General features: G+C 43.4%; 1 protein-coding gene across 1 annotated transcript in view; it reads left to right on the plus strand.

Annotated features, from left to right (window-relative positions):
- The window catches only part of CDH26 (cadherin 26), a 55,722-nt gene that overhangs the window by 7,051 nt on the left and 22,336 nt on the right, over window positions 1–26,335 (plus strand). Inside the window, 7 exon segments of the mRNA XM_060032887.2 lie at window positions 15,814–15,965; window positions 17,515–17,680; window positions 17,878–17,982; window positions 19,728–19,901; window positions 21,491–21,593; window positions 21,596–21,784; window positions 26,235–26,333. Of these exon segments, the coding sequence (XP_059888870.2) occupies window positions 15,814–15,965; window positions 17,515–17,680; window positions 17,878–17,982; window positions 19,728–19,901; window positions 21,491–21,593; window positions 21,596–21,784; window positions 26,235–26,333 (988 nt within the window).

Genomic DNA, 26,335 nt, shown 5'->3' on the forward strand with positions numbered 1-26,335 from the left:
ATCCTTGTCTGGTTTTGGTATCAGGGTGATGGTGGCCTCGTAGAATGAGTTGGGGAGTGTTCCTCCCTCTGCTATATTTTGGAAGAGTCTGAGAAGGATAGGTGATAGCTCTTCTCTAAATGTTTGATAGAATTCGCCTGTGAAGCCATCTGGTCCTGGGCTTTTGCTTGTTGGAAGATTTTTAATCACAGTTTCAATTTCAGTGCTTGTGATTGGTCTGTTCATATTTTCTATTTCTTCCTGATTCAGTCTTGGCAGGTTGTGCCTTTCTAAGAATTTGTCCATTTCTTCCAGGTTGTCCATTTTATTGGCATAGAGTTGCTTGTAGTAATCTCTCATGATCTTTTGTATTTCTGCAGTGTCAGTTGTTACTTCTCCTTTTTCATTTCTAATTCTATTGATTTGAGTCTTCTCCCTTTTTTTCTTGATGAGTCTGTCATTGTTGTTTTAAATATTTCTTCTGTTTCTCTCTCTCTTTCTTCTTCTGGAATTCCCATTATGCGTGTGTTACACCTCTGGTAGTAGCCCCACAGTTCTTGGATATACTGTTCTTTTTTTTTTTTTTTAATCTTTTGTTCTCTTTGCTTTTAACTTTGGCTGGTTTCTGTTGAGAGATCTTCAAGCTCAGAGATTCTTTTCTCAGCCATATCCAATCTACTAGCAAGCCTGTCAAAGGCATTCTTCATTTCTCTTAGTGTTTTTGATCTCTAGCGTTTCATTTTGGTACTTTCTTAGAATTTCTCTCCACTTACATTGCCCATTTGTTCTTACATGCGGTTTCCATTATCCATCAGATCTCTTAGCATCTTAATCATAGTTGTTTTCAGTTCCTGGTTTGATAACTCCAGTATCCCTGCCATATCTGAATCTGGTTCTGATACTTTCTCTGTCTTTTCAAATTGTGTTTTTTGTCTTCTGGCATGCCTTGTAACTTTTTTATTTATAAGTGAATATGATGTACCAGGTGGCTAAAAGGACATGCTCTAAGTAGGCCTTTGGTAAAATGGTGAGGAGTTGGGGGAGGGGAAGGGTCCTTTAGCCTATATTCAGGTGTCAGTCTTTTAATGAGCCTGTGCCTCTGGGCTGTGAACTTCACAAGTGTTTCTGATTTTTTTTCTTCCCCTTAGGTGGCACAGAATGGCTGTTGTGAGCTGGGAGTTGGGCATTTCCCTTCCTCCAGGTCAGTTAGGGGCTGGTAAATCCCCAGGAGGTTAGACCCTGGTGAACTCGTTTCTCCCCGAGGGCAGGCCTGATTAAGAACTGAATGCTCTGGTGTATTTCAAAATGGTTCCTTTTTCCCTCCCCTGCTGGAAGCCAGAGTGAGTCCACGATCCCCACCCCTTGCCCCGCCCATGCTCCCTGTGGAAACATGGCCAAGCTCCTCCAGGTAAAATTCACACAAGTGTCGGGGCCCTGACACAGGTACTCCTGGAGTTTCTCTCTCCCAGGCTTGTTCACACTGAGCTTCAGCAAATCACCAGAGTTCAGATTTCCCGACCCCAGTGCTGGCCTCTGCGGAAGTTTCTGCTCAAGTAAGTTGTGTTTCTTTGGATTTGCCTGTCAGTATCTCCAGTTTGGGGGCAGCAGTTTGCCCTGTGACCTCACTTCTCTGACAGATAGAGGAAGAGCCGGTGCTTTTTCAGTTTGTTCAGCTTTTTACCTGTTCTTAGGATGGAGTGGCGTCTTTCAGCTTCTTACACGCTGGGCCAGAAACCAGAAGTCTCTAATTATATTTTTCACATCGTATTTTTATGGTTTCCTCCCATTCATGGCAGGTGTTATTAGTTTTCCATTTAGAAGATGTTTTTCCATTTGGAAGGTTTACTTTTTAAGTACATTTATTTTAAGGGGAAAAAAATAACTATTGTATTTTTTAATGAAGAAAATAACAGGACCAGCGTTCCACAAACAGCAAAGATCTTGAAGGTGGTATTTGAACGACAGAAGTTGGGGAGGCCGGAGATAATGGATGTAGCGCAGCAGGAACACAGTAAGTGTGCTGCAAAGCAGAGCTGTTGTCATTATGATCATTAGCCCTGGTTAGCTGGCCCAGGGAGAGCAAAGGAGCCGGCTTGTGCTAACCCACTTCCAGCCACCGCCCTCTGGAAAAAGAGATTGGCTCTGAGGGCAATGGGGATAACTACACAGGGGACCTGAGCCACTGTGCCTGGTGGTGATTCATTGCCTCCTCTCCATGAAGCTTCCAGACAACCCCTGCTGATGGTTGTAATCAAACCGTCAACTTGGGCTTCCCTCCAGCCACAAAAAAAAAGCCCCTTATGGCTCAAACAGGTGCTCCTTGGGTTTTAGACCACGAGCAAATTAACGGACTAATTCATCCCCGCTCCTCTAAGAACAATATTTCAACGCTGTCGATAGCCACAAACTCCCCACTGGCAGACAAGACCACCCACTGCTCAAGAGACCCCAGGAGGCAGATGACATCCTTTGCCTGTGATTGTGCAGTGGAGTCCTGGGGTGCCAGACCCAGAGATGGGACAGTCGGCCTCAATCATCCTCAACCCCATCTCCAGGGTGGGACTTCTCACCTGACAGGCTCAGCCCCAGCCAGTTCAGCCCTTAGCCATGTCAGCCACTAGCGGGAGCTAGAGACGCATTCAGAACACACCTGGACAGGGGATCAACAAAGCCTGGTTCTCGTGATACGTGAAAACAAAATGGTTTTTATTTACATGAAGACAAAAATGAGTGAGGTCGAAGCCAGCAATGTGAAGTATGGCTTGGACTGCGGCTGAAGGATAACCATTCCCTGATCCAAAATGTCAACATCCCTGCCCATCGTGCTCCTGAGAGAGCTGTGTGCCTGTGAGTCATGAAAGGATCTTTTCATTATTATTTTTAAATGTGCAGGAGTCACTGTCTCAGTTATATGAGGACACCATTGAAGTGACGAATGGACAGGAAGATAAGAACAAAGCCGAGGTCCTGGCTAGGTACTGAGAGAAAGGAAAGCATGGGAGGAGGGTGGAGAAACGGAGTAGAAAGGGGGAGAGAGGAAGGAAGAAAAGAGGAAAGAAGGACAGAGATAAAGTATTATCAGGACCCTCTGGATTAGAAGTGACAAAATTGGATTAATAGAAAGTAGGAGGATATTGAACTCATGGAATGGAGAAATCAAAAGATGCATAGGCTTCAGGCAAAGCTGGATGCAGGAGTGGAAACAATGTGTCAGCACCCAGCCTCTCCATCTCTCAAATCTGCCACATGTCCAGTAGGCACCATGGGGCAATGCTGGCCACAACCCACTCCATGGCTCCATCACCCTGCAGCCCAGGGACCCAGGGAAGGAGAGAAACCCAGCATCTCTATCAACCCTTTCAAAAGATTCCCATTGGCTTGCTTGGGTCACATGCTCACCCCTGGGCCAATCACTGGGTCCTGGAACAATGGGACACTCTGATTGGCCAGGTTGGGGCCAACCAGGTTAACAGTCCCACCAGAAACCAGCAGAGAAGAGGAAGGAAGTTCCCAGAAGGAAAGTGTTAGACAAGACAGGAAGGGAAGAGGGGGAAACAAATTTCCTGGACAGTTACTCTGTCCAGTTTAATCCTCTTCATAAGCCCGCCGGGTAAGGCATTTTTACCCTCATTTTCTTGATGAGAACATTAAAGCAGTGTCACACCTCGGCGCTTCAGTTCTGCAGACATAGCAGGTGGTAGGATGGGACAGTTGTGGATGGATTCATGAGGCCCCGACGCTCCACCACACTACTCAGGAATAGTCCTGTTCATGGGCCCCCGGGCTGCTGGCCAGTCAGGCGGCGTCCTGCACTCGAATGCAGCCCTTGGAATCTTCAAAGGACTTTCGTTACTAAGGATTCACTCACTGAGCCCTACCATATGCCAGGCACTGTGCTAGGTGCTGGAGACACACAGGTGAGTAAGGGACAGTCCCAGCCCTCGGGGAAAGGCAGGCAATCTGGAATGTTGGAAACAAACATTGGTAAAAATATCCTTAAGAGTCAAATCTGGGAAGGCCTTAACTGTGGGGAACCCTCCAGAAATTTACTTAATCCAGGAAGTCAAATTTTTTGGCTAGCAAAGACTTTACCTCTTTGGGAATAAATACGGGAAGGTGGGGAGGGGGTTCTTTGTTATGGCTTTGGCTTTCTAGGGCGGAAATATTTCTTAACTGCAGCACACATGTTTCCTGAATACCTGGACAGCAATCCTCCAGCCCCTAGAACCACCGTGTCCTTCACCATCCAGTTTCAATAACCCAAGGCTCAACATCACACATTTCTCTGGTGAATTCAGTCCTCTCCAGAATACTTCTGAGGATTCTAAGAAATGGGGAAGGAGGGCTTATACTTTCTGACAGTCACCTAACCTTTCCTCTTGCTTCTGTCCAGTACCCTTAATGTCTTTGTCATCGTTGGGGCCCATGCACTGCTGCATTTTGCCCCAAACTTGAACATGGTCTCTTTTTCTTTACCCAGTACACCACCCCACCAAGGCTCAGGCAGAGTTACTGGACATAAAATTGCAAAATGGTTTGGCGTAGGAGGAACATGACAAAGGCATACGATACCGCAAAACGGGAAACAGCTGAAAACCGGATGTCAGAGGATACCGGCACAGTAAGCCAGCCTCATCCTATCACAGGAGCTCCTAACTGCTGTCTCCCCCACCTCACACACATGGGGTCCTGTTTTCCCAGGTCCCCCAGCCCCACTTCCCTGGTGTCCCGTGCCCCACCTCAAATCTTCTGTCTCTGGGGCCTCCCCAAAGAATTGCATTTAGGAGCCAGTGCTCAGAGGACCAGGAAGTGTAAGCTACAATAGGGAACATTGCCATCCGAGAGAGTGAAAAACATTTCTAATTGGAACATGGGGGACTCACATTTATCTTATTCTTCGGAATAACGTGGCCAAGATGTCCCCATTCCAGGCAACACCCTGTATTTTGCTTCTCGTGACAAATAAACCCAACCAAGAGTTTTCTCAGGCAGTGAATTTTCCTTCCACTTCCTAATGCAGCCAGCATAGATTATGCGCAGTTTTTAAGGAGGACCATCTCCTGGTCCTGTTCCACTCTCAAAGCAGATCGCTGTGGCTCTCCACTTCCACGCTGGGAGAAGTTTGGAAGACCTCGAGCCAGCCTTTTATGGGGGGAGGCTACCGAAGAAGCTGCTAATCCCCTTGATCTTGGTCACAAGTCTGTCATCTTCTAGGTTGTTCTTGGCAGATAATCAAAATGTGCTAAATGTTAAAACGACTTTCACTTTGGTGTCCAACAACTTGTGGGTTTGGTAGAACCTCTTCAGAAACCAGTAGGGGTAATTTGTTTCCTCTCTCTTCTGCTATTCAAACATGACTCTAAAGTCTGGCCCCAAAGTAGAGATAAAACTCAAGTGTGTGTTATGCTTTGGACCCAGAGGGATGTGGCTGGGTAAATAATGGGTCCTTGTCTTGACGCATGCTATAACCTTGAAATAACCAGATTGCCAATGCAGGAAGAGAAAACTCAAGACAATATTTTTTGGGATTAAACACAGTAAACTGTCCTGCCCTTGTCGTGGAGGAGAAGGGTTCCCTGGAGTGGGGGTCACGTTCCCATCCCGCACATAGTCAGCTTCTGGGTGGCCACAGACATTGTGCTTTCAGGGAATGAAATCAGACATCTCCTTCAGTCGCGGCTGTGCCCCCGGATGGGAGAACAGCCTACTGGGGAGTCTTCCCACATTCGGTTACAAAGTTGAAATGGTGGTGTTTTCCAACAGCTGTTACTGTGCTGCCCAAACCCCTTCCTCCCTCAAGTCAGTTGGGTTTCTTAGCTTTTCAGTCACTTTCAGCAGTTCCAACAACTTTACTTGGCTTCTGAAGATTCCGTCCTGTTCCTTTTTTTTTTTTTTACATCTTTATTGGAGTATAATTGCTTTACAATGGTGTGTTAGTTTCTGCTTTACAACAAAGTGAATCAGTTATACATATACATATATTCCCATATCTCTTCCCTCTTGCGTCTCCCTCCCTCCCACCCTCCCTATCCCACCCCTCCAGGCGGTCACAAAGCACCGAGCTGATCTCCCTGTGCTATGCAGCTGCTTCCCACTAGCTATCTACCTTACGTTTGGTAGTGTATATATGTCCATGCCTCTCTCTCGCTTTGTCACAGCTTACGTCCTGTTCCTTTTAAACTTTCATTTTCCTAAAGAAATCAAAGCTTACCCCACTGGGGCTGATGCTAGAACCTCTGCTCCAGCAGCTCATCTTCCTGGGACACTGCCCTGACCCCTGGGAAGAGTTGGGAAGCCTGCCTCACCCCATTCCCCATCTTCAGCGTGCATCGGACTTTCCAGGAGGACTTGTTAAAGTACTGACTGCTGGCCCTGATTCAGTGGGTCTGGGGATGGGGCCTAGGAATCTGCATCACTAACAATTTCCCAGGTCACAGTAATGCTGCTGTCCAGGGACCATGGAGAAAAGCTATGTCAATAGTTCTATACTAGCTCTGTGGCTTTTAGACTTTAAGAAATATAATGTGAGTCCTGTAATATACAATTTTCTAATAGCTGTGTATTTTACTACAATTCAAATGTTTTCTAATAGCCACATTTTAAGAAGTAAAAGGAAGTAATGAAATTAAATTTTAAATATGCTTTGTTTATCCCAGTATACCCAGTACGTCTCAAATATATCATTTCAACATGTGACCAGTAAAAAAGTGCCTAATGAAATCTTTTCCCTTCTTTTATACTAAGTCTTCAAAAATCAAGGGTGTGTTTTCACTGCAGCACAGCTCAATCAGCTCTCACATACCAGGTGCTCAGGAACCATCTACCATCCCATGGCTACTTTCCTGCAGTTCCAAGACCTCCCCTTGAAAACTCAGAAGCTGCTCTTGCAGAACGCTCTCCTTGCACCCCTCCTGCCTTGAACCACTTCCCCCAGTGCCTCAGTGTGAACCCACTTTCTCTAATCTAGTGCTGGCCACACACTGGAATCACTCGAGGAGCTTTAAAACATCCTGATGCTGGGACCCTCCCCCTCCCCAGGTTCTGATTTCAGTGGTCTGCGGTGCAGCCTGAGCAAGGAGATCACGTTAACTCTCTCCAGGTGATTCTGAGGGAATAAAATGAGGGAATGGGCACGGTCAGAAGGATAAAATTCCGGCCGGCAAAAGCGTTTTGTTTGGTTAACAGTTTTCAAAAACCAAATTTATTTCTAATTTTTTTCTTAAAAAAAAGGAAATTTGACCTAAAATCTCAAAATTCTAGTTTCTCCTGAAAAATTAGGAGATCTGGCATCCCCAGGCCCATGTTTCCTACTTTCCTGTTTGATTCTCTAATGATGGTCAATTTCCCCATTAAAATGGAAGTTCTAAGAAGGGAGAGACCCTGCCTTATTTGCTCTTATTACCCCAGAGTCAAGAATTGGCCTCTGCACATAGTAGATTCTCAATTATGTTGGATGAGTGAATGAGAACAGCAAAATGTAGTGTCAGACTTCCCGAGTGTTGAATTGTGTCTTAACCCCGGTACCAGTGAATGTGACCTTATTTGGTTATAGAGTCTTTGCAGGTGTGATCAAATTAGGATGAGGTTATACCAGATTGGGGTGGGTCTTAGTCCAGTAACCAGCATCCTTGTATGGGGAGGCAGATTTGGACACAGAGAAAAAGACACAGACGAGAAGGCCATGGGAAGCTGGCGACAGAGATTGGAGCAATGTGTCTACAAGCCAAGAAACACCAAGGACTGCTGACACCACCACCACCAGAAGTAAGGAGGGAGGCCTGGAGCAGATTCTCCCTCAGAGCCCCCAGAGTGAGCCAACCCTACAGACACCTTGGTTTTGGTTCTGGCCCCCGGAACTGTAAGAGAATACAGTCCTGTCATAGGTACCCAGTTTGTTGCAGCAGCCATAGGAAACTAACCCACAGGGGCTACCGTACTAGTTAGGAAGGTTTGAAACAGGCTGATGAGGATTACCAGCCATGGCAGTGGGATAAGCAGAGTGTCACAGGCACAGTGCACAAACCGAGTGTTCTAGCTTAACCATCTGCTCTGTGAGAATGCTTATTACGGCTTTTCGGCTGTGCATAAGGAGAGGATGTTATTAAAAATTAAGTAACCCTAATGTATTGGCAGAAAGACAGTTCTAGTAGCACTGCCTTACCCTTGAGGATAGCAAAGGAGTCACTAAAACGGACTAAAACCTTAAAAAACTTGTGTTCTGAAGGTGGTGGGGGGGGGGAGCAGGGAGCTAATTTCCTGTTAACCCCATAAGAAATCTACGAGAAAGCAGTAGCACCGGTCAAGAATTGCTGAAAAATCGAAGCCAGAGCTGGAGAGGGGAAAAGTCTTCTTTCTGTATAGGAATCTTATCTATTTATATCAAAATATGCTCAATTTCATAAGATACAAATACACTCAAGAAAATCACCTTTTTATCTTCCTTGTAACGATTATTTGTGGATCTTTATCTCAACACAGTCATCTTTACCTACTTATAACCTACGCATAGTTGTGATTTTGTATTGTGTATTTGGCATTTAAGATGTTTCTGTATGCTCATTAGTGTCTGAGAGTAAACATCTTGTACATGTAATTTCAAGTAGCCATCATGTCAATGCCCTGGAGTGTGTTTATCCACGGATGTAAGTCTCAAGGCTATAACAAAAGGCTGAAAGCCCTTTACAAGTGCAGAAAATATCCATGACATTTCCTTTTAACATTGTGATTCTGAGTCCCCCGGAAATTCTTAGCATCTTGCCAAAGAATAAATAGCACATAGGCCTCTCAGGCATCTTACAGAACTAAAGGTCTCAGATGCAGCTTTTAGGATAATAAATGGAATATAGAATAATAAACATAAAACAAACATGTGGTTCCTGTTTTTAAGTGGAAGGATTACAGTTGGCACAGATTTAGAGCCAGAAGTCAGGGTGATTAAGGAGCAGAGCGTTGCAGCACAGTCATAAATTATGGAGGAGCCTGTGAAAATGCTGCTTTTGAGAAAGCCAATTTGCTTGCACAAAAATTTAAAAATGTATGTTGGAGTCCCTGAAGCAGATGAGTTCAGTACTAGTAGCCTCACCGCATCCTTTGTCTCGTAGGGAGAGAGGAGAGAGCTGAACAGGAGTAGACCCGGGGCCCAGGCCAGCATCTTATGATGCCGAGTGGGACCACTGTGGAGGCTGCCGGTGAGAGGGCAGCAAGTCTGCTGGGAAGGAGGCCCAAGGAGGCACATACAGCAAAGTAAAGGAGACCGTGTGAGCTGTGAGGAAGAGGGGGGTGGGAAGATGGCTGCGTGAAGCTGCCAAGGCCCTAAGACACCCGTCTGGTGAAGCAGCCTCTGCTCTGGACTCTGGGTCCACAGAGGGAAGAGACGACCGGCTGGTGGCACAGTCAAGTCGACACCTACCGGGACTTGAATCTGGGCTGCTCTGCTTCCAGGCTCAGAGCCTGCCAGCCAGGGAACCTCTCATATGGTGCAGAGCAGGGTGACAAGGGGGCATCCCTCCAGGACTTGTGAAGGAAGAAAGGAGTTGATCTGTGCAAGGGCTCAGCCAGTCCCCTGGTGAGTCCGCCCTCCCTGGGCTTCACTGAAGTTTCTTCTCTGGGAATAAACCCCATACTTACTTAGCATCCCCAAGCAGGGCTGTGTACCTGGCAACCAGAGGCCCCTTGAGAGACCAACATTCCCATTGTAAGGGGTCATCTGCCTTGAGAGCTCCTCAGGGCTGCTTCTGCCTCTCTGCGGACTCCCTGAAATCTTTTCAGCCTTCAACAAATAAAATCGCTATTTATCCTAGAGCAATGAGAGATTCAGCAACAAGTCAAAGTAGACTGACTACATATATATATGGTTGCCCATGCCTTATTTTACAAGTAGGGACCCTTTTAAAAATTTAATAGATTTTATTTCTTAGAGCCATTTTAGTGTTACATAAAAATAGATTGGAGAGTACAGAGTTCCTATATACCCCCTCACTTTCCGACTCATCCCACAGTTCCCTCTATTATTAACATCTTGCATTCGTGGAGTACACGTGTTACAATCGATGAGCTCATATACATTACTATTAACTCAAGCCCATAGTTTACATGGGGATTCACTCTTTGTTTTGTACATTCTATGGATTTTGACAGTGTTTAGTGACATGTATCCACCCTGCTAGTATCATAGTTTCATCGACCTAAACTTCCTCTGTGCTCCATCGATTCATCCCTTCCTCCCCTCCGAGCCCGCGGCAACCCCTGATCCTTTTACTGTCTGCATAGTTTTGCCTTTTCCAGAGTGCCATATAGTTGGAATCATACAGTCTGTAGCCTTCTCAGGTTGCCTTCTTTCACTTAGCCATGTGTACTGATGCTTCCTTCATGTCTTTACTTTTTTTTTCCCTAATAAATTTATGTATTTATTTATTTTTGGCTGTGTTGGGTCTTCGTTGCTGCGCGCAGGCTTTCTCTAGTTGCCGCGAGTGGGGGCTACTCTTGCGGTGCGTGGGCTTCTTACTGTGGTAGCTTCTCTTGTTGTGGAGCACAGGCTCTAGGCGCACGGGCTTCAGTAGTTGTGGCATGTGGGCTCAGTAGTTGTGGCTCATGGGCTCTAGAGCACAGGCTCAGTAGTTGTGGTGCACGGGCTTAGTTGCTCTGCAGCATGTGGGATCTTCCTGGACCAGGGATCGAATCTGTGTCCCCTGCATTGGCAGGAGGACTCTCGACCACTGTGCCACCAAGGAAGCCCCCTCCGTGTCTTTTCGTTGCTGAATAATATTCCATTGGGGAATACTGTGGATGGACCCCTGTTTGTTTATCCCTCCACCTACCCAAGGGCATCTCGGTTGCTTCCAAGTTTTGATGATTATGGATAAAGCTGCTTTAAACATCTGTGTGCAGGTTTTTGTGTGGACATAAGTTTTCAACTCCTTTGCATAAATACCACTGCGCAGGACTGTTGGATCATGTGGTAAGAGTAAGTGTAGCTTTGTACGAAGCTGCCAAGCTGTCTTCCAAAGTGGCTGCACCACTTTGCATTCCCACCATCAGTGAACAAGAGTTCCTGTTGCTTATCTTACTTTTTAGGTGTAAAAGTAATAAAGGCTTCTTATGGAATTTTAAATTCCATAAGATTTTATTTATTTATTTATTTATTTTAATGGAATAGTCATTAAAAACCTCTCCCTCACCCCCAACTTTCCACTCTGGTCTGATCTCACAGAAGTGATCACCTTACATCTATGTCTTTCCAAGCATTTTTACTATATGCTGTCAACCTACATAAGCTCAAAATTTATTACAATTCTGTGAAAATTAAGGATTCCATTTAAACATTTTGACCTACTGCAAGAACAATAATTTCTCTTCACAGTTTCTAAATCGGCCTGCAGTGACATGACAGGTACATTTGTGATACTAGAGAACTGCTCACTTGGAGGAGCAGGGTCATTGTTGGCTCCCTCTGATGTGATCACTGAGTCCTTAGCTGTTTCCTCTGCCCTAAAGGTAAATGACTAAGACAATGGTGCCTCTTCCCTTAAAACCTTGGTCTTCAAGAGCTGGTCATTGGTGCTGATGCAGTCTCATGGTCCATCCCCCCAGATGAACCACTTGAAGAAGATGCTCTCAGAAGTGGACTTAAGATTGTTGCCTTTGCCTATATATTTTTGTATCTAATATTTTGTGTGTCCTTACAGCTTCACATAATCATTTGCAAAAAATATGGTAATGACGGGGTGTAACTGGCTTTCAAGGAAACAAAATGACCTGAGGATCCCCACTGGCATCTCAGCTTTCATTGCACACAGGAACACAGGCACACACGCATGCACACCAATTTTAGCATCTGCTCAGAGCAGAATGATGCGAGGATCTTTGCAGCAGGGATCAGGTGAGAAACACTTGTTCTCTCAAGATGCTTCAGTTTGCTTACATCTTCAGCAGTTCCAGAGAATGCCCTTTCCTGCAAGCAAACATTAGGCAGTGCTAGGTGGTATTGTTATTTGCGGAAAAACAGAATCAAGGCTTTTGTTGTGGTTCAGGCAGCTTTTTTGTTTGTTTTCACATGTAATAGCTGTTTTGTATAAGTAGGTGATGATGCATTTCCTGAATCTCCTGGAGGTGTGTTTTGGCTGAAGTGGCCCACAATCTTTCTGCTCTTGGCAGTCTTTCTGTTACGGTGCCCAAATCAGGGACATAAACAAAGCCTTGTACAATCATGACTCCTTCACCAACGGAGACTTCACCACATTTGCTCCTTTGTCAATGGCAAATGTGTAGGTTATTGCCTTTCTGCTTTTTCATTCCATAAATACTTCTTCAATCCAATTCACTATGAGGTGAGTTTTGCAAGACTCCAACATCTCCCAAGAAGCTAGCAAAGCAGAAACTTTTACACCACCGCACTGTCAGATTTAGAAAGACTTCTGGTTATTTCCTTACACCCAAGCCTCTGATACACAAAATAAAAGATCACACATTTATATCACCCAGCATTTTGTGTGAGCAGAATATAATTCGGGAAGAAAGTTTTTTGGTAACATGCTTTCAACAAGGAACTTGAGACCTAGGAGTCATGGCACGGGCAAATCTCAAAAACCCCTTATTGCCAAATACAAAAATGATTGGTTGTCTGTAAACAATCATTTTGCAAGCTTTTATTGACCTGCTAGCCTCTATAGAATCAAAATATGCATATAAAGCCTGGGTTTGAAGTTTGAATGATGAGAGGAAAATGCATTTTGATTTATTGTGTTTTCACTACCATTCAGTTCAAAATATTTTCTGATTTCCAATGTGATTTCTTCTTTGACCCATACGTTATTTAGAAGTGCTTTGCTTAACTTCCAGACATTTGGGGTTGTAAATTATCTTTCTTAGTGATTTCTAGCTTAATATACTCTATATGGTTGTAATTTTTTGAAATTAGTTGAGACTTGCTTTATACCCTAGCATATGATCAATTTTAGTAAACAGTCAATGTGCTCTTGAAATGAATGTGTATATTGCAGTGTTGGATAGATTGTTCTATTTATGGCATCAATCACATCAAGTCAGTTAATTATGTTGTTTAAATACTTGATATCCTTACGGATTACCTGTTTTTATCTGCTTGTTCTATCTGAGAGGAATATGGTAAAATCTCTGCTTGCCATTTTAGTTTTGTTAATCTTATCTGCTTATATTTTGAGGCTATGTTATCGGGTGCATGCAGATTTAGAATTGCTATGTCATATCTTCCTCATAGATTGAGCCTTTTATGATTTTTAAATGTCCCCATTGATGACTAGTAAGACTTCTTGCCTTAAAGTTTTGTATCTGTAGCTAGATAACTAGATGAGATTCTTTTGGATAGTCTTTGAAAATCAGTCTATCTACCTATCTATCTATCTATCTATCTTCAAAGACTAACCAAAAGAAGATAATATATAGAGAAGTTCATATATATAGAGGATATATATATATATATCCTTTTACTTTCAAGTTTTTCATATTCTTATATTTAAGGTGTATCTCCTTATAAGAAGCACATAGTTATATTTTTGTCTGACTAGTTTTTTTTTAATTAAAACATTTAGTATTTTACATTTAATATACCAAGCTGCAGAATAGTTCCATTTACCCCTGAAATTTCTTTATGCTTCTCCTTTATAATCAAACCCTCCCCTAACCCTTAACCCCTGGAAGCCACTGATCTGTTCTCTGTCCCTACATTTTTACCTTGTTTAGAAGGTAAAGTGGAATCACACATAATGTCACTTTTTCATAAATTTATTTATCTATTTTTATTTATTTATTTTTGGCTGCATTGGGTCTTCATTGCTGTGCACAGGCTTTCTTTAGTTGCGGCGAGCAGGGGCTTCTCATTGCGGTGGCTTCTCTTGTTGCAGAGCACGGGCTCTAGGCGTGCAGGCTTCAGTAATTGTGGCACGCAGGCTCAGTAGTTGTGGTGCATGGGCTTAGTTGCTCCGCGGCATGTGGGATCTTCCCGGACCAGGGATTGAACCTGTGTTCCCTGCATTGGCAGGCAGATTCTTAACCACTGCACCACCAGGGAAGGGAATGTCACTTTTTAAATCTGGATTTTTCACTTGGCATAATGCATCTGATATTCATCCATATTGTTGCATGCAGCAAAAGTTTTTATGTTTGTTTTGTTTTGCTGATTAGTATTTCTTTTACAGATGGACCATAATTTACCGACTCATCATTTGATGGACACTTGAGTACTTTCCAATTTTTGGCAAAATTTTCACAAAGCTGCTAAAAGCATTCAGATTTTCATGTGAACATAAGTTTTTATTTCTTTTGGGTAAATATCTAGGAGTGGGCTTGTTGGATCACATGAAAAGCATATGTTAACATTATCAGAAACTCCTAAACTACTTTTCAGAATGACTGAGCTATTTTGCGTTCTCACTAACAATATGTAAGAATTCCAATTGCTATGCATCTTTGTCAGGTTTTTTATTTTAGCCATTCTAATAGTTGTGTAGAGGTTTCGCATTGGGGTTTTAATTTGGATTTCTCTAATGACAAATGATGCATTATTTGCCATCTGTATAGCTTCTTTGGAAAAGTGTCTGATCAAATCCTTTGCCTATTTTTAACATATGAAAATCAATTTTAAAGTTACTACATAAAACTAATTGTATTTCTATAGACCAGCTATGAATAATTGGAAATCAGTATTTTTAAAACAATATCATTTACAATATCACCAGACAAATGAGGTACTTCGGTATAAATTCAAAATTCTTAGGTACAAATCTAAAATATGTGCAGGATGTGTTTACTCAAAACTTTTATAAAACACTGATGAAAGAAATCAAAGATGACTTAATTGAATGAAAAGATGTAGTGTGTTTATGGATTGAAAGATTGACTATTAAGATGACAATTCTCTCAAATTTAAATTCAGTGCAAGCCAATTCAAAAGATGAGCAGAATTTTTATAGACATCCATAAGCTGACCCCAAGATTTATATGGGAAGGCAATCAACCTTTGGTTTTATTGACATTATTGATTTTGCTGTTTTCAATCTTATTGATATATGCTTTTATCCTTATTACTTCCTTTTTTCTGTTTAAGATTAATTTGCTCCTTTTTTTAAGTTTCTTAAGAAACTAATGGTAGAAGCTTAAATTACTGATTTGAGACCTTCTAAAAGGAAAGACTTCTCAAATGCATGTTTGAGATGAATTGACCTTCCTTATTCAAGTAACAGCAGTGACCGTTTAAGAACCCACGGTATGTCAATGGCTGTCATAGTTACTTTATTTATTTATTTATTTATTTATTGGCCACACCTCACGGCTTTCAGGATCTTAGTTCCCTGACCAGGGATCGAACCAAGGCCCATAGCAGTGAAAGCACAGTGTCCTAACCACTGGAGCACCAGGGAATTCCCAGTCCTCGTTACTTTAAATGTTCACTTTCCCGAAAGCTTTTAAGTGTCTGCCCTCTGTGATGTTTCACCAATATTCATTAGTGTGTTCATTTCTCATCAGAAGACTGATAGGATGTAGGAACTGAGACTTATAACAACTTGCCTATGTTGACACAAGTGGAAAAATTGAGATTTGAACCTAATAATAACGAATGAAGTATTTTTTCAAGTCAGTGCATTGATTTGTTCTACAGATGCTGGTTGAGCACCTGGTCTGTGCCAGCACTGTGCTCAATCCCTGGGGCCACAGGGTGAATGAGAGCCTGTGATCCCTGCCCTCAGGGACTTTCAGTCTATGGAGGATACAGATGCAGGACACAATTACACCGACAGGTATGGGGTTCGTGTCATCTAATCAATGGTTTGTACAACATTAATGTGGTTCTCTGCATCCTAGGTTTATTTTGATGTTGTGAATCGCTTAACAGGACAAATTGTAGATAAATCCTTGATTTTCAACATCAGGATCAGCGATGTGAACGATCATGCACCCCAGTTTCCTGAGAAGGAATTTAACATCAGTGTGAAGGAGAACCACACTGCAGGTATGCACGGCGGGGCCTCGGGGCTTCCTGTCCTCTCTGTTCCATGAAGGTTTTCCTACTTGCATAGTGACAGGGCACTTGGTCCTAGCTGTCTTCAGGGAGACTTTTCCCTGTTCACATCCCAAAGGTTGCAGGGTGTGGATTAGAGCAAAATGCTTGGAGGTCTGCAAGCCTCATTTTGTATTGGCAATGAAATGATGTGAAAATTGTCAGTTGGAAGAGCTGATACATAAATATCAATCTAAAATAAAGCCAAATGAATGAGGGAAGAAGAGGCAGAGGTGGGTGGTAGGATCCTGAATATCTCTGCAAATGTCTCATCTGTAAAGTGGCAGCAAGATGGCATCTAAAATCTCTATGAATCTGTGAGCCTTTAAATCCAAACCGCCCTCACTAAAATGTGCATCTATTTTAATAACACAAAAGCATTATTTATTTTGCAAAACTGTCTCGAGGAAATTTGGAAAGTTCCAAGAAACAAAAAGATTGAAACGGCAAGCATCTCTATTACTACCAATTAGAGGTAAGTACAATTAATGTTTTAGTTTATATTCTTTCAATATTTTTCTTTGCATTTTATATGTGTGTATGTATATACCCATGGTATGTTATATTTATATGTGTGTATATATTCACAGATTTATACATATAATTACAAATGTGTATTCGTATATCTACATGCTTTTTTCATCTTTATGGTAGTACAAAACGTATATGTGTATATATCGAATATTTATAAATATATGAGCATGCTTTTTTATATGTGCATATTTATGAATTTTCTCTTTAAAAATGCAATTTTGCTGTTTGTAACCTAGCAGTGTTCTCCTACAGCATCCTGTTGTGTCGTATTTTATTTTATGGTGTGCTTTAAGGTTTTTAACCAACCTTTTTGCCACTTTCTGCTATTGTCATAAAACATGCTTCAGTGAACATATCTGAGCTAAATGTGTGTGCCATTCAAGTATTTACTAAGCACAGATTCAGACAGGTAGACTTGTTGGTTCAAACTGCACACACAACTTAAGTGCTGCAATTTATCCGTCTCCCAGCAACATATGAGAGGGCTCAGTGTTCATCTCTGATTATTAAGTGCTTGAACACACAATAGCTTTCTTGGCCACTTTTATTTCTTTTATCAGTTGCTTGTTCTTTTCTTTGTCCATTTCTGCTGGTGTGATTGTCACTTTTCTACATATATATTAACAATGTGTATGTCTCTATCTGCCAATGTGTATTTCAAATATGTTTCCTGGTTTATCATTTCCTTTTAAATTTCGCTTATAGTTTTTTTGCCACACTTTTAAAAATCAAGGTACCAGTTTTGTCCTTTAAGCCTGCTACATTTGCAATCATGATTAGAAAGTGCTTCTTGACCTTATGACTATTTATCCCTCTTTATTTTGTCCGGTATGTCTACAGCGTGACTTTGTATTTAAGTATTTAATCCACTCTGGCGTATGCCTCAATGCCATTTAGCAAAGAATCATCCTCCTACTGGTTTGATAGGCTGCCTTTGGCCGACAGTAACAATTGAAAACATTCTTTCCAAGTCAACCTATTTTTGAGATGTTAACAGTGGATTTGGATCAAGAAAATACTCCAAATTCTCATGTCCTTTACGTCCTTGTTTCCCAAACACCGTTACTGAGAGAAAGTGCCTTCTGGATTGACCGTATTAGTGGAGAAATACGACCGTCAGGATGCTTAGATTACGAGGTTATGTGCACTTTATTGTTTTGGAAAAATGAAATGGGTACTCGATCTCTGAGCCCCAGACTTAGGGTTTATGTTTGCAGTGAGAAACCCTCTGTGGCTAGACTGGCTAGTGAAATTGCTAAAATGGAATATTTCTGTGTTAACGTTCCCCTTTCCTGTGTCTGAAGGGCTTGACTTTCCTTTTCCTCTCCACTCAGACTGCTCCTCGGCTTGCATTCCTCATCAGAGCGGGGGATTGTGGAGGACCACCGTTGTCATCCACGGCCATGGTTCACATACGTGTGCGAGACGGCTACAACCACGTGCCACGTTCAGCCGCGACTGTGTAAGGCGCCTGCGCGGCCTCGGCTTCTAAGTCCCCACACGGATGGCCTCCACGTCCTAGGCTTGGTTTTGCTGAGGGAATTCCCCATATCACCCAAGATGTGTGCAATGCTCCAAAATAACGTAAATTAGAATCAAGATGTCAACTATACTGATAGAGAACCAGTTAGTAACAGTCACGTGAGCTTGCATTTTTACTACTTTGTGCCAGAAACTGTGTTCAGAGCATTTACATGGATCCTTAGGTGCTTACTGGTTGGAGCTGCTGCGTGATTTCCATTCTGCAGGTAAGAGAACCGAGGCTTGGGGAGGACGGAGGATCCCTGCTCCATCCGCGTCAGGGGTTCTCAGTTTCCACACTGTTGACATTTGGGGCTGGAGGAAGGGTACGGGGTGGGGGGGAGGCTGCCCAGTGAATTGTAGGATGCTGAGCAGCCTCCCTGACCTCTACCCACTAGATGCCAGCAGCACCCCCAGGTGTGACAACTGAAAATATCTGCAGACCTTGCAGAACTGGCCCTGGGTGAGAAGTCTGGGCCTGAGCTTTGCGCACAATGTTCAGAGCTCTGAAATAGGAAAGATGGGTAGGTGGGTTCGGGCCTGGCTTTTCCCAGCTCACCTGATTTATATATATTGGGTTCCACACAGGATTTCACATGCTACTAGGTCCTCAGGCTTGAAGAAAGTGTTGGCACCCACTGTTCCCATCAGTTTGGAAACACCATACCACTTAAAATACAGAAGATTGCTAAGAGAGAAAATAAAAACCCATCATGATCTACCTTCAATTTCTTAATTTTTCATTCTTCCATATGAACTTTTAAAAGGAAAATGTCCATTGTATTTGTGTCCTTCTCCTGACCTCTTTCAAGGAGGCCTTTCCTGATGACCTGGTTAAATTCCCAACCTGACCCCTGCAACATACACACACTCAGTTCTCAGGTCCCTGGTGATGGGATTTTTGCTGTCTTTTTCACAGCACCTAAACCAGGATCTGGTACACAGTAGCCTTTGTTGAATAAATAAATGCTACAATTATTTTTTTAAACTGTCATTTAAAAAAATTAATTGTATAGACCAAAGTTGAAATGTTTTCAATGAAAGCATCTCACCTAACAGTATATAATAACTGAAACATATTTATTATGTTTGAGTCTTGTTTCAAAATCCTTCTCTGGCTTAGTTAAAAGCTGTGCTCCCAAAAGTAGGGCTGGAGAAAATATACGCTGTTATTTTGATGTGCTCATCTAGAGAAATTATCTTGTCACCAAAAGTGTTGAATAAGGAGCTATCTGAAAGATCTATTATATGTTAGAAAAACGATCGTCTTAATTGAAATAATCATAAGAGCTCTATTTTAGGAGAAGAGTTAGATTTTTTTTAGGCAGCATAAACTAAGGTATGTATTATTATTTTAAAACTTCTTTAAAAAGTAGTGCATCACGTTGAATTGAAGGGTACTTTTAAAGTTACTCAACTATTCAGTTATTCAGACACCAAGTCACAGGGACCAGGGAGGAGATGTTTGTTACTGATGCTTGTTCTGCTGTAACAGGCAGAGTTGCAGATCCTTAGGGGTCAAGTTCAGTCACAAGACAAATATCCAGGTTGTTGTCTCCAAGGCCTATGTTTTCTTTCTTCTTTCTTTTTTTTCTTTTTCAATTGCATTTCTTTTTCTCCATGACACTGAAATAATGATTGCTTCTGTCAGTATAACATTTAGATAGCAGATGGCCGAGCCAGCCAGGGCGTGTTATGTCTTGAGGTCCAAGATGGTGATTCGCCATTTACGTCAGCATGGAGAGTGAAGTTCAATATATTAAATGGCAATGAAGAGGGACATTTTGACATTTTGACTGATCCTGAGACCAATGAAGGGATTTTAAATGTAATCAAGGTAAATGCATCCCCGCAGGTAGCTATAGATGTTGAGGTCCTTTCTGTAGGATTCCTGACAATGAAATAGGCGCCAACCGTGGTGATGATCCGTGTGTTCCGACCCCCATGGCCAGTGAGGAAGGCAGGGCTGCACAGTGATTTCTGCCACGGACCCTCAGCCCTTTTGCCTCCATGGCTCCTCCCACCAAAATTATACATATCAATATTAAAGATTTTTTTTTAATTCTTTAATAATTTATTTTTGGCTGCGCTTGGTCTTCATTGCTGTGTGCAGGCTTTCTCTAGTTGTGGTGAGCAGGGGCTACTCTTCGTTGTGGTACGTGGGCTTCTCATTGCGGCAGCTTCTCTTGTTGCAGAGCATGGGCTCTAGGCATGTGCTGCAGTAGTTGTGGTATGCAGGCTCAGTAGTTGTGCCATGCGGGCTCTAGAGCGCAGGCTCAGTAGTTGTGCACAGGCTTAGTTGTTCCACGGCATGTGGGATCTTCCCGGACCAGGGCTCAAATGCATGTCCCCTGCATTGGCAGGCGGACTCCTAACCACTGTGCCACCAGGGAAGTCCCTTAAAGATTATTTTTGATATGACTAATTACTCCAACATTAAATTTTTTTGTTTTAGACAAAATATAATAGATTTATATAGTCCCTAACATTTTTTTCTCCTGTTGTGATAAAAGCACTTAAAATATTTTCTCTAACTCTATGAGTTCATTGTTTTTCCTCCTGGGTTTGAAAGAAATTAGAACATTTGCACGGACCCGTAAAAATATTGTGGGCTCCTGGCAGTTTGCCTGCTGTGACTAGTGGAGAGCTGGCCCTGCAGTAAAGTATTACTGTCTCATTTACTGATAAGGAAACCGAAGCCCAGAGAGGTTGGGTTGTTTTCAGGAAGTCACACAGCTGGAATAGCGGTTCAAACTGGGGCAGTCTGACTCCAGTGCCTTTAGTCTTAATTGCTCTCAGTAGACCCTAGAATGACCAGTGCCTCTGGCGCAGTGCAGGTGAGTCGACCTGGGGGTCAGGTTCAAAGGCAGACCTGAGTTAGTAGGTCTGGGGTGGGGCCCGTTTCTGCCTGTCAGTGTAACAAGCTCCCAGGTGATGCCGACGGGCCACATCCACCCTGTGAATAGCAAGGCTCTGTGGATTCTCTACACCAGCCTGGGGCTGAATTCAGCCTGGGGCTGAACTTCCCAGATATTCCGAGTCTTTCAATCCTTTTAAATCACTGACCACTTTGTACCCTGAATAGCTATGATCATTAATATCTATATTTCCCTAAGCTCCCCTAATTTTTTTGCAGTAGAGTTGTCACATTAATGTTTTATTAGGTTATGGTTTTTGTTGCATTTTTCATTACCCTCTGATGGATGGTGGCTCTTTTCAACCAGGAGCGGGGAGGGGAAAAAAAGAACTCCATAAGTGATCTGAAAATGGGCTGATGACTGTCTTTTGATCGTTATCAAAGACGATGTAAATAATAAATGAAGCACAAAAGCCACAGGCGCTGGGTTGACAGTGACACGCGTGCTGAGCAGGCTTCGTCTGGCCAGCAGAGCTGCGGGTGCTGATGCAATCTTCTCTCTGCGGCAGCCGCCTTTGGACTGTGAGACTCAGCCAGTGCGGAGCCTGGTCGTGGCCGTGGAGAACAAGGAGCCGCTCTTCTCCTGCGAAGGGGGGCGGCTGCAGAGGCCCCGCAGGCTGCGGCTAGCACCACCGCGAGTGTGCGGGTGGCCAGCGTCAACGACCCGGCCGCCTTCCTCCCCGGGACCTTCATCATCAGTGAAGGCGTCGGCGCTGGGCCTGGGACTCAGGTGGGAATTTTTAATGCTACTGATCCGGACAGAACTGCCAGCCGGATAAGGTGGGGAGACAGGAGCGGGACGGGTGGCGGGTTATGCAGAATTAGCCACATGCCCCAGAGGATCCCTGTTGGAAATTAGCTCCTTTCATGTGCTCCTGAGGACGACTCCATTCCAGTTATGAGAATACCAGACGCCACCCAGAACACACTTCCCCAGGTTCGATGCCTGCTTGTTTCTGTAGCGGTCTCTGACCTCCAAAGGTGGAATCCACTTGTCCGTTTCCTTTGCATTTAGCACAAAATTCTTTTACAGTTTTTTCTTGTATTAAAAGAATTTGTTATGTATTTCTAGTTCCCCTTTATCAAAGGTTGTAAACTGGCGGCCCTCTGGCTTCTGGGCGACAGAAGTGTTTTCTTTTTCATTGTGGTGAAATGTATGTAAAGTTTACCACTATCAGCATTTTCAGGTGTGTAGTTCGGGAACATTAAGTACATTCATACTGTATGTCACAGTGTACCCTCACCACTGTCCATCTGCAGAATCTTTCCATCTGTCTCTTTTCATCTTCCGAAACTAAAACTCTGCCCCCAGTAAGCAATAACTTCCCGTTCCCCCCACCCCCAGGACCTGGCACTACATTCAACTTCCTGTCTCTATGAATGTGACTGCTCTAATGATGTCGTATAAATGGGATCACACAGGATTTGAACTTCTGTGACTGGCGTATTTCACTTAGCATATAATGTCCTCAAGTTTTACCCGTGTTCTAGCATGTGCCCCAGCATTTCCTTCCTTTTAAAGCTGAGTAATATTCCATTCTGTGTATATACCACACTTTATCTATTCATCCCTTGATGGACACTTGGGTTGCTTAGTGTTTTGTTTTTAAAAACACAGTTTCGATAATCCCCAAGAAGGTGGCAGAGTGGGAGGCACAGGAATCTCTCTCCCCATCCAGACAGTCGTGCTGGCAGAATCTGTCTCATGTACCTATTTTGGACCTCAGGAATCTGTTGAAGGCTTGCACCTTCCAGGGGAAGGCAGACTGTAAACTGTGGTTAATTTTGGTCCATTTCAACTCTTAGCACAGTACCCTCCCCAGCAGCTACCCTTCCCCACCTCCAGCCCCACGGAAGGCAGCTGTGCACGTGTCTCTGGAATTGCGCACACTGCTTGTGGGAGCCGGGGTGGGCAAAAAATTAACAGAAGTTAATTCCCTTCTTATCAGTAATTACTTTATATATAGAAAGATTAAACTCTCCAATCAAAGGACAGAGATTGATAGAATGGATAAAAACACATGATCTGACTCTATGTTGTCTTCAAGAGGCTTTCTTGAGATCCAAAGACAAAAACAGGTAACCTAACACCGTATACAAAAGTTAACTCAAAATGGATCAAGGACCTAAAATAAGACAACTCTTAGAAGAAAACATAGGACAAAAGCTTCACAACACTGAATTTGGTAACGATTTCTCGGATACGACACCAACGGCACGGATAACAAAAGAAAAGATAGTCAAATCAGACTTCGTGAAAATGGAAACATTGTGTGCACCAAAAGACACTATCCACAGAGTACAAAGCCAGAATGGGAGAAAATATTGGCAAGTCATATATCTGATAGGGGATTAATATCCAGAAAATACAGAGAACTTCTCAAACTCAGCAAGAATAAGAACAACAAAAAAACCTGTGATTCAAAAATGGGCAAAAAACTTGAATAGACATGTCTCCAAAGAAGATATACAAGTGGCCAATAAGCACATGAAAGATGCTCACCATCACTAATCATCAGGGAAACGCAAATCAAAACTACAGTGAGATACCACCTCACACCCAGGAGAATGGCTACCGTAAGAAAATCAGAAAACAACTGTTGGGGAGAATGTGAAGCAATTGATACCCTTGTGTACCACTGATGAGAATGGACAATGGTACAGCCTCTGTGAAAAACAGTATGGCAGTTCCTCAAAAATTAAAAACAGAATTATCGTATGATCCAGCAATTCCACTTCTGGGTATGTACCCAAAAGAACTGAAAACAGGGTCTCAAAGAGTTATTTGTACACCCACACGGATAGCAGCATTATTCACAATAGTTAAAATGTGGAAACAACCCAAGGGTCCACTGATGGATGAATGGTTAAGCAAAATGTTCTCTATACGTGCAATGGAGTATTATTCAGCCTTCAAAAGGAAGGGAATTCTGCAACATGCTACAGTGTGGATGAACCTTAAGGATATTGTGCTACGTGAAATGTGCCCATCACATTCTATGTGATTCCACTTATAGGAGTACTTAGAGTAGTCAAAAGTCATAAAGACAGAAAATGCAATGCCGATTGCTAGGGGCTGGCGGGAGGGGAATGGAGGGTTAGTGTTTAATAGGTACAGAGCTTCAGTTTTACAAGATAAAAAGAGCTGTGGGCATGGATGGAGGTGATGGTTGTACAGAAATGTGAAATATTTAATACCACTGAAATGCACACTTAAAAATGGTTAAGGTGGTAAATTGTATGTTACGTGTATTTTACTGTAATAAAAAAGAAAAAACTAATAAAGCTGCCATCATTTAAACATCAGGAGATTAAGCTAACAGCCCAAATTATCTGGTTGTTCTTGAAAAAGAGGAAGATTCGGCATCACTGGGTCTGTGTCCCACGAGGTCACGATCATCTGGGGCGTAGAGAGGGTCCTGCATCATGTCCCTTCCACCTCTCACTCAGCAGCTGGCTCCAATCCCCATCAGAGCAGTTCGCTTGTTTCTGCCATGTGCTCAGACCGTCGCGGGCACGAGAGTTTGAGATTCTTCCTTAGAGCAATGCTTCTCAACCATTGAGAAGGACCATATTTTGCTTCTTTTAATTTCCAATTCACTGTGGAGTAATAATTTTATAAAATATGAAAAAATAAATTACAAAAAATGATTATGTGCTTGGGGGTCACAGTAATGCCACTGACTATAAAAATTCCCCAACACTTGCTCTCAGTTTCTGCTATTGTCTCATTGTGGGCAGCTAACCAAGAGCTCCAGACCAGCACAGGTCCACGCCGGTGCATGCTGAGTTAGAATAAGAATCACCTGGAGGGCCTGTTAAAATGCCCGTTGCTGGGCCTCACCCTTGTGGTTTCTGATTATGAGGCCTGGCGTGGGGACTGAGATTTGCATTTCTAGCAAGTTCCAAGGTGACGCTGAAGCTGCTGGTCCCTGGACCTTGCTTTGGGAACACCCATGTAGAGCCTGTATCTGATTCAGTGCTGTATTCCCATCCCTACAGTATGGTTGGTCCCTTTAAAAACCATGACCTGTCAAATATCAGAGAGATAGTTACTGACCTTTTCCAAAGCCTTTACACAGCATGAAAGAGAAGGCACGGAAACTCCCTTTCTCTGGCCCTTTGGTGGAGCTGCACCTTTTCTGTGTTTGCCTGTGGGTACAGGCCTTTCCTTCTGCGGGTCCCTCAGGAGGAGCAATAGCTGTGCTTGGCATTCCGGCTTGGTTCCAATGGCTGCCTTCTTTTTTTTTTTTTTAAAAGGGTTTTTTTTTTTTTTTATAAATTTACTTTATTTATTTATTTTTGGCTGCGCTGGGCCTTTGTTGCTGCACGCGGACTTTCACTAGTTGCAGTGAGCGGGGGCTACTCTTCATTGGGGTGCTCGGGCTTCTCATTGTGGTGGCTTCTCTTGTTGCGGAGCACGGGCTTTAGGTGCACGGGCTTCAGTAGTTGTGGTGAGCGGACTCAGTAGTTGTGGTGAGTGGACTCAGTAGTTGTGGTGAGTGGACTCAGTAGTTGTGGTGAGTGGGCTTAGTTGCTCTGCAGCATGCGGGCTCTTCCCAGACCAGGGCTCAAACCCGTGTCCCCTGCATTGGCAGGCAGATTCTCAACCACTGCACCACCAGGGAAGCCCATGACTGATGTTTTAATCTACTCGATGATTCTACATTCTACCTCTTTCTACAAATGATGTGAAGGGGCAAGTGGTTTTCTTTGTTTGTTTGTTTTTAAATTTTATTTATTTATTTATTTATTTATTTTTGGCTGCGTTGGGTCTTCGTTTCTGTGCGTGGGCTTTCTCTAGTTGTGGCGAGCGGGGGCCACTCTTGATCGCGGTGCACAGGCCTCTCACTATCGCAGCCTCTCTTGTTGCGGAGCACAAGCTCCAGACGGGCAGGCTCAGAAGTTGTGGCTCACGGGTCTAGTTGCTCCGCGGCATGTGGGATCTTCCCAGACCAGGGCTCGAACCCATGTCCCCTGCATTGGCAGGCAGATTCTCAAGCACTGTGCCACCAGGGAAGCCAAAGTCTTTTGTTAACTTATCCTGCCCAGATATTCTGAATTTTCAAAAAAGCAGGAAAACAGATTGAGCCCCTGCAGTAAAGCTTATGACTTTGAGAGGGAAGCGGCCTCAGTGTTTCCATGGAGTGGTTCTTTTCCCAGAGGCTGAGAATGCTAATTCCCCAGGGTTCTGTGTGCATGGAGCAGCCTCTTTGGTTAATCAGCAACCCTCTTGGAATCTCCCCGCCACAGGTGTCCCGCCACGGACGGGGACGGGGCCCATGCTGCTCTTCCTGTCAGACACCAACGACGACACGCCCACCCTCCACCCACGGTCTCGATACCGGGAGATC

Source organism: Delphinus delphis, chromosome 15, assembly GCF_949987515.2.
Source record: "Delphinus delphis chromosome 15, mDelDel1.2, whole genome shotgun sequence".
Taxonomy (NCBI): Eukaryota; Metazoa; Chordata; class Mammalia; order Artiodactyla; family Delphinidae; genus Delphinus; species Delphinus delphis.